The sequence below is a fragment of the Erpetoichthys calabaricus genome, chromosome 12, assembly GCF_900747795.2.
Source record: "Erpetoichthys calabaricus chromosome 12, fErpCal1.3, whole genome shotgun sequence".
Lineage (NCBI taxonomy): Eukaryota > Metazoa > Chordata > Cladistia > Polypteriformes > Polypteridae > Erpetoichthys > Erpetoichthys calabaricus.
The window spans coordinates 44743292-44752787 of record NC_041405.2 but is presented as its reverse complement, the minus strand read 5'-3'; the positions used below and the strand labels follow the sequence as shown (position 1 = coordinate 44752787).

At 35.5% G+C, this 9496-nt stretch overlaps 1 protein-coding gene across 1 annotated transcript in view; it reads right to left on the bottom strand.

Moving 5' to 3' along the window:
* The window catches only part of stag2b (stromal antigen 2b), a 248895-nt gene that overhangs the window by 85827 nt on the left and 153572 nt on the right, over positions 1-9496 (bottom strand). The window contains 3 exon segments of the mRNA XM_051934406.1: positions 4151-4302; positions 6054-6258; positions 6574-6650. Coding sequence (XP_051790366.1) covers positions 4151-4302; positions 6054-6258; positions 6574-6650 — 434 coding nt within the window.

The following is a 9496-nucleotide window of genomic DNA, read 5'->3' as shown; positions in this document are numbered from 1 at the left end:
AAATCCGCGATATATATTTAAATATGCTTACATATAAAATCCGCGATGGAGTGAAGCCGCGAAGGGCGAAGCGCGATATAGCGAGGGATTACTGTATGGACAAAAAATATGTTCCAGTTATGACCATTACGCATAGAATTTCGAAATGAAACCTGCCTAACTTTTGTAAGTAAGCTGTAAGGAATGAGCCTGCCAAATTTCAGCCTTCCACCTACACGGGAAGTTCAAGAATTAGTGATGAGTGAGTGAGTGAGTGAGTCAGTCAGTCAGTCAATCAGTCAGTCAGTGAGGGCTTTGCCTTTTATTAATATGTATAGATTGACAAAATGTTGACATGAAGCGTATAATGTGTGAAGACTTAAGTCCAAATATCAAATAAACACATTCACAAAGCTGGTGCAGAGTTAAGAACTACTGCCTCATAATTAAGGAGGTGGCAGGTTCAATCCTGTGTCCTCCTTGCATTTACCCTTTTGAGTAGCAAGCTGCTATTATTTTTTACTTTTACAGTATATAATAAAAACATACATTTGATTTGAGTCTGTAACAGTCAGTGTAAATTTAAGGTACTTGTAAAAGTTAACACTAAAGGGATAAAAGCAGACACACAAATGCTGCTCAATCATTTCTTCTTGGTGTCTTGTTGAGCAAACAAACACAGCAATGCCCATAGTGGATGTTACTTTTACTTGCACATGGACGTTCAAATCAACTTGTCATTTGAATTATTTTTTTTATTCAACAATCAAAGAATAAAACTAAATAAACCATAAAACTGAACAAACCGAACTAAAACCTCAATTACGAGCCTAATAGGGTATTTCTGGCACATTCCCAGTCAAGCTGACAAATACTACACAATCAGATAATACACAACTCATGGGGCTCGGTTTACCTTTTACTGGGAGGGACCCAGAAGGCAACTCACATTTTAAAAGCTTGTTATTGTGTCATCTATGGACCCATATAATCCTGCCAGAATAAGCAGCCCAATATTGGATCGAACCAGGAACATATCCATATCTTTCAAATTTTCACTTTCCCTATATGTTTATAACCTCAAGAATCATGGTTTCTAATTCTGTATCTTCGACACAGCTTGCGCAAAATCTGGTGGAAACTGTTTTGATTTAATTTGCAGGACTGACTCTGTTTCATGTCATGATGTGGGGTGGTAGTGGGGAGTTATACGGAAAATGAAAATACTGTGCTTCCTTATGAAGAATATATTTCAATGTGAAGAATGTTGTTTCAGAGAGAAGTCAATTTAATGCATCTGTCTAGAACAGGGGCTTCCCAATGCGTCAATCGCGATCGACCGGTAGATCGCGTTGCATTCAAAAAAAATTTTTTTTAAATGGTCACCAGGATCCCTAGCTGTTACGTTGTGTGATGGGTACATCAACGTGTACATGTAACAGTACATGCTTCCCAACCTGACCAGACCTGTATGTGGAATATGTGCTGACTTTGGAATGCTTCCACAAGGCCAGAGAATCATCAGGCTCACTAACTGGTTTTAGTAGATAGATACATGCAGATAATAAGATTGTGACTGTTGCACTTTCAGTTTATCATCCATTCACTTTTGATGTTTGGATAATTTTATCCTATGCAAAACTGAAGTTATTCACAGTGTGCAGCATAACTTGGAAGGTTCAATTTATAGAACGGTTATGTATATAGGTAAACATAAAAGAAGCTGGCACAAAGGTGCACCCTGCATAACATAAAACAACACAGAGGAAATACAAAGTAAAATAGTACAAAAAAATGCAAAAACACTAATTTCTGCAGAAATTAGATCCACAATATTAGTGAGGATTAGGAAAATAAATGTATGCCATTTAGCAGTCCCTCCAGAATTTTGCAACAATCTTCTAAGCAGCAAAAACAAATTGATTATTCTGCCTCTTCAGCCTCTTTTCCTACACTGAAACTAGTACTATAAGTTCTTAATCCCTGAACTGGGTTGAGCTAGTTTGAGAATAACTATGAATTTTATAAGTTTCCCCATGAACATAACATACTTGCTTTGAGATTACCATGAATGGTTGTCAAACCCAAGGACCTCTCGAAAAGGCCAAAAGAAAAATTTTAAAGTGAATTGTGGGGTCATAGGGATAAGCGTCATACAAAGCCCTAATTTTTAGGCTGAAATGTTCTTCTTTTCAAAGGTAAGAGGTGACTACCTTGGTCATGGACGGATCTATAGCAGATTTTCTTAAAAGCTATTGTTGAGCATTGTTTCTCATCTTTTTGTGTGTGTCACTGATTTATTTACCAGGTTGAGGTTTAAAAGCATTAAGTCCACCATAAACAATTTAAAGAAATTACTATTACAGACATCTCTGTGTGTCATGAATCAGGCACAAACTGGCAGAAGTCAACTACTTTAGGCTCCTGAAAATTGATTTTTTCGATGTGCTGATTCAAAAAACAATTCATTTGAAAGGATCAAGAAAAAAATCACTACATGAATTTAATCTAACGGCTCTACTCAGCATGCCAACAGTTCAAACACTGGGGCTCTTTTTGAAAATTTATTATGTGGTCGACCAGGTTGGGCTCGGTGTACTCTGAAACAACACAGAAGAAATAAAAACTGAGAAAAAAAGATTCATTCGGAGTATAAAATGCTGCTGGAAACAGTCTGTCACCATGATAAACAGATTACTTCACTGAACAATGTTTGCATCCTGGGAATTAAAGAGAATGTCAGTGGAAAGATCATCAAATTTCCAAACAAGTTTTGAAGAATACGGTTTCCAAACTTCCAGGCATTATGTTGTTTCTTTGGAGAGGAGGAATTGCGTGTAGCTTGTTTCAGTACTGCCTTGACCAAAGGATTTGCTGCCTGTAGTCAGGTGTTGCAGAGCTGAGATATTTAGAGGATGGGCTCCATCCACGGCTGTGATGGTTTATCATTTGTACTATTACATTTATGTGGTTGTCTGCATGTGTAGACAGGCACGGTGGCAGATATGTATTTTCTTTTGGGAGATGGAATGGTTAATACAATTTTTGGGGTCAGGATTTGAGGAGGTTCTGTTAAATGGGTTTAGATGCTTGTGTACTAGGTATGGAGGGGTTGCCTTGGCACGTCTTATTAATTTGCTTCTGAGGCATCTCGGTTTTTCTCCTTGGCTGTAGTTCATGGTTAATCTTATAATTACCTTTTGTAACATCTGAGGACTTTGTTTGGGTGCTAAGAATGTTGGTGTCCTTGATTATTTATGGTAAAAAGAGTGGACATAACATTAATTTAGAAATCCATGTTATTGGTCAAGGATATACAGTTAGGTCCATAAATATTTGGACAAAGACAACTTTTTTCTAATTTTGGTTCTGTACATTACCACAATGAATTTTAAATGAAACAACTCAGAAGCAGCTGAAGTGCAGACTTTCAGCTTTAATTCAGTGGGGTGAACAAAACAATTGCATAAAAATGTGAGGCAACTAAAGCATTTTTTTTAACACAATCCCTTCATTTCAGGGGCCCTCCACCCAACGATACTTTGTAGCTGCCTCTGCATTGGCTAGCACTAATAAGAGCAGTGTAGTTATTCTCCTCTGATGCAAACTTCAGCCAAAAATACTTAGCATGTGTTAATATGATGCTGGCAGATTGTGTTATGTGCTGATTAAATGGGGTGGTAGTGTACAAATGGGAATAGCTTTAGCTTAGCTAATCAATTATCCATTTTGATTTTGGCAATGCTGGTAATTAAATCATTTGATAAAGCTCCTTCTTTATTTACCTTTGTTTTCTTTGTCATACAAGGTAGCCTCTAGTTGTTAAACTTTTATCAAGGTTAATTGAAGCAATGGTACAGGTAAGGTAGACCAAGAACGACCACTGCTACTGAGTCAGAAGAAACCAAAACATTACTACAACTCGGGTTACAATATAAACACATACTTCATGTATTTTAATTAGCAAATAGTTTCTCTCAACAGAGGAGGCCATGTGAACCAGACATTCATGACAGAACTGCTGAAAAGAAGCCAGTAGTAAAGTAGACAAATGAGAAGAGAAGATTTGCTTGGGATAAAAAGGATAGACTATCAGCATTAAACCAGTTGGAAATATGTCCTTATTCTGAGGAAATCATCTATAGAGAATAGATTGCACAATATCACTTACCTCTTTTCTTTTCTGAAGTAGAAGCTCCAGCCTGTCACTTGCTCTCTTCCCAATCATTTTATTTCTTTCTGCTTCATACTGCCTCTGTGTATTATCCATATTAATGCTGAGATTCAGTGCAACATTGACTAAGGCAGTCATCAGTTTCATTGCTGTGAACATGAACAATATGCTATAATTGGGGCAGGCTTGCAGGTTAACATTTAATATACCATGCAACCATTTTTGTTGTTCTGAAGAGAAACTGGACTGTAATAACTACATCACTGTCAATATGGCTTATAAAAAAAAATCAAAAGCTGACATTCAATTGTAAAAGAACAGCTGTTTGTTTAAACCGCACTAATTTTGGCATCAAGTTATTCCAGACACATTATGCAAAGCTGCAGTATTTTTAAGACCTGTTTTTTAACTTTAAATTACACAATCAGCCTTTTTTGTAATACTGAATGGTTATCTTATCATCTTCATTAGTAAAACTTGAACAGCCACACACCTTCAAAATGTTTATTTCCTGTACCACCGCTCTGCACTTTAATCTACAAGTGTATTTGGACCACTTTTACTAAATGCTTCATCTTCTCTGTTAAGGAAATGGAAAATAACTCATAATTCTGATTTTCTTGTTTTAATTTTTACACTTTAAAATCCCCACTTTAAGGAAACTCAACAATATGTCAGCCAACACGCTGTGTCCAACAATTAGTCTCCGTCTGATGTGGCTGTTGTTTGAAACATCTAGCCTAAAACATTGATGTGTAATTTAAAATATTCAAGCCACCTTTATTTAAATATAGCTACATCTGTAAAGGAGAAAAGAAAAACAAACGGATTGTGCAGACTCCAATTTGATACTGTGACATTCCTGCTTTTCCAGGTGAGCCGAGAGGTGCAGGCTGGCTTTTAATTCTGAATCACACAATATAATCATTATTCTGCTGCTGCCCACTGGACATCTCCAAAATAATAAAACAAGTCCACATTTGACTTGCCTGCCTCTTCTTCTTGTAAGCTCTTTTACTTTGCTCACTATTCTAACCCAGTTGCAGACTTAATTAACTTTTTATGACTCCTAATCCTTGTCAGGACAGCGATTCATAAAAGGAACTTAATTTCTTATGAGCCACATGTGCTGGCAGCACACTTCGCTAAATTATTATTAACATTATTAAACTTGTGGTCCGTTTGCAAAGCATGAAGGCGGTACAACAATGTTCTGTGGGTCACGTTTGTAGCATTTGGCTGTTGCCTGCGCTACAAATGTATTGTGACATGTCTTGCTGCTGCAAGAACAGTGAAAAATAGGAAGCAGGGTTTTGGTAGGGCCCAGGGAAAGGCACTTTCTGTAGACCACAAGATACCTTCTTATAATGAGTTGACTGAGAAGGGTGAGGGATGGTGCTTCCACGGCAAACAGACAGATTGAGACTTGCAGACCTAGCTGTCAGTACTAGACTAAAAACTGCTTTTCTTTTATGGGTCCTGCTGCTCAGGATTTTTATGGCTCTCAAATTTAACTAACAGTTGCCAGAGTACTACTAGGATATTTTCCTCTGTAGGGGTTTGTTTTTGCTGCAGTCGCCACTGTGAACATTACCATAATAATTAAATAATAAAAAAAAGAATGTACAAACATACATATAATGCCTAGAATTGTTAATCTAATTTTGAATATATTTGAACATATCTATTTTAATCTGAACATTCAAATCTTATTTTATGTCTTATTTGACAGTCAATATTTCTCAAATTATAAAAATGTGCATTCTCAACATTCACAATGCACATCATTAACTGATAAGGACAAATATTCATTTTTGTATAAACATGAAGACTTGGGTTAGAGAAACCATCGTCGTTCATCCTAAACATTAAAAACACAATGCACAAGTAACTCCCCTACCTGCCAATGTACTAGTGTGTCTGAAGGCTCTGACCTGGGAATCAGACAGTCCAGTCAAAAGTGAGATTACTGTATCCATCATGTACTCATCATATATGATACTATACTGGCATTGCCGAACCAAAACTCCAATGAATTCACAGAAGCTAGACTTAAACTTCTTCCACTGAGGTCCTGCCATTGTAAGTGGATAGTCACCACTATCCTGCAAAAGGAGAAAAAGATCACTGATTTGATATGAACATTCTAGAACATGTTAAAGGTTTACATACATGTTGAATAATTTTTTGAAGAAAAAGATCACTGATTTGATATGAACATTGTAGGATATGTTAACGGTTTACATATATGTTGAATAATTTTTTTTTATTTTTTAATTGTCCATAAAGCTTTGTGAATTAAAAATAATTCTCTGGTAGTAACATGAATTCAGGTCATTTTTATATGATTTCACATAAAATAACTATCCCATATCATACTGAAAGCAAAAACAGAAAACAGAAATAATGTTTACGGTTACCTCATCAAACTCCTCAGTCATCTTCCTAATGATTTCAGAATTCTGCATGTGTCTAAACATTTCTGCAGTAACAACACCTAAAAACATTAAAACATGTAAAAATAGGGTAGTTGTATCAAAGATCTTGCTGTGGACAAATTCACATAAACGTTTCATTTATGAAGAAAACCTTAACTTTTTTCAATAAAGAAAATTACAAGTGCATCCCACATTATACACAAAAATGTCACTTCTTGAGCAAAAGGATTTTAATTAAAAGTACTATTATTTATCCAAATTCCCCATTAGCTCATAGCGAACTACAGATATTCACAACTGTGGTTACTTTTATTTTCTTTACCATTCAGTGAGCCTAATATACAGTTATAAATATGGTATTTGTAAAGTTCTAAAAATATTAATATTGATTTTTAATACAGCATGTAACAACAAGCTCTACTGTAGAAAATGAAACCAATAAAAATCTGCATTTACTTATTACACAAAAAAAAAAATCAAAACAGGTATGTGTACATGTACATACACAAAAAAACTATCATCAGAACTGTATTTGTATTTATTTAATACATATTTGGGATGGGACGGTCTCCAGTTTTATTAATAAACCAAGCTGAAATTGCTAACATTTATTACCAGAGCTGCCCCTTCCTATGTGCAGTATGTGTGGGGCCTGTGATCATAGAACCGATGAGTGGGGTTGTTGCACCAGGGGTTCAGGAGCTCTGCTGGAGACCCAATTTGATTGCCTATCTTTGTCACTTAGTTTACTTGATTTGAATCAAAAAGCTTGTCCGACCACCTTAATCTTAACCATATTGGGCATAGTGTGCAGCATCACTGAAGTATAATGCAAAGAGACAACCTCCTCAATGGATCGGAGTTCTAGAGGTCTACAGCTTGACTCTACTTGGGGTTATCGCTATTTCATGAATTGTAAAATTACTGTTGTTGACAGTCACCTCTTGTGATAATTTTCCATTAATGAGCAGAGAGATGGTTTCAAGCCCACACCAGTCAGGTGCACAGAAAAAAATATGAAAGCATGAAAAAGCAGCTCATGCAGCACTGGTTGCAGGTGTATTTAGAAATCTAATTTTGTGTAACTTCCAGTAAGTTAGCTAACACTAAATAAATTGCTACTACACTAAAGCTTAGTTTGCTACAGTAACAATGTAGAGAAAAGCCAAGCAAAATGACACCTTTTATTGGCTAACTAGAAAGATTACAATATGCAAGCTTTCGAGGCAACTCAGGCCCCTTCTTCAGGCAAGATGTCATCTTGCCTGAAGAAGGGGCCTGAGTTGCCTCGAAAGCTTGCATATTGTAATCTTTCTAGTTAGCCAATAAAAGGTGTCATTTTGCTTGGCTTTTCTCTACATTCATAATGGCTAACACGGTACAACACCCTAGTACTACAGTAACAATGGAATACAAATAGCACTATATAATATTTTTGATATTGAGTGTTTAACAGATATTATGTGAAGTTATAGGACCTAGCTGACACACAGTCAAGGATTAATTATTACTAACATACAGACTTCAGGACTTCTAAACGTTAAATGTTACTACATAGTTCAACATATTAAGTGCTATGAGTGTTGTTGCATTGAGGACACATTTGTAAATTTCAACAGTTAGTGATTGGCTGATTTATGGAAAAACACAATGCAAGCAACTATGACATACAAACAGATCAATCAGCTCAGATAAACTTTAACTGTTGGTAAATTTTATTGGTAGCTAACATTACTAATTAAGTTAATGTCGTATTGCTATCTGTTGTCACTGGTTGGAAAGTAAAAATTAAGTTTAGACATGAAATTCATAAATGTGGATGATATATTCACATGCTTATTTTTTAAATATCTAAATATTCAGATTCATTTTGGCCCTGTATTTACTGCATTAAGCAAGTTTATTAAGCACTTCCAGTGGCAGTATTACTTTATTTTTATATTAGCAGTAGTAGTATTTTATACAATATTATTATTAGTAGTAGTAGGTGAATTTTATATTATAATTATTATTACTACTACAACTAGTAGCAGCAGTAGTAGCATTAAAATGATTTTTGTTGTATCATGCCACAAGTGATACTTTGGCAGTATCAAGTAATAAATAGCACATTGAAACACTGGACCATTATTATTATTACTAATTATGCCTTCATTTAGTTAAAAAAAAAAACAAATTGGTATATAATTGTCATTAAATATCTCTGAAATCCAAATCTACAGGTTGCCCTACAGAATACTGCAACCCTCCCAGATTTTCAAAAACCTAAGCTCATGAAGGCATACAGTAATCCATGGCACAAGACTATATGAGCAGCTTGGCTATCATCAGCATCAACTCAGACCTTGACCAAAAGCGGTCATATGATGACTTAACAGATGACTGCCTTCAGAAAATGTAGACTTGTGCTGCTACAATATGCAACAAAGAGACTGATATATTTTTGTATTTGTCACTTAAATTTATCATTAAGTCTGTGATGTGTGCTTCTTTGATTATTTATTTATATATTTATTGTTCAAACTGAAGCTGTTGAAAGAAATTCTAATGCAGTGGATTCAGTGATGGGCAGGGGTACCAAAGACTATTCCATTGGGGGCCTCAGTTTGGCGAGAGGTGGCACTGGTTATTATACTGCTTCATATTTTAATTATCACTGTAACCGTTGATGATGACTGTGTATGACATGATTTGAACTAAAATTACTGTCAAACATTTGCTAAAATGTACGGGATCACACGTGTGTAGCAAGCAAATTGGGCATCTAGCGCTTTTATATAACTAGTCTTATTTGGATGGGTTAAGTTATTATTACCTCGCAATCTTAGTCCCATCTAAATCCCTCATGTCAGTAACTTTTTACAAACTGCATTTTTACATCTCAGTAAAGATTACAGAGCATTTT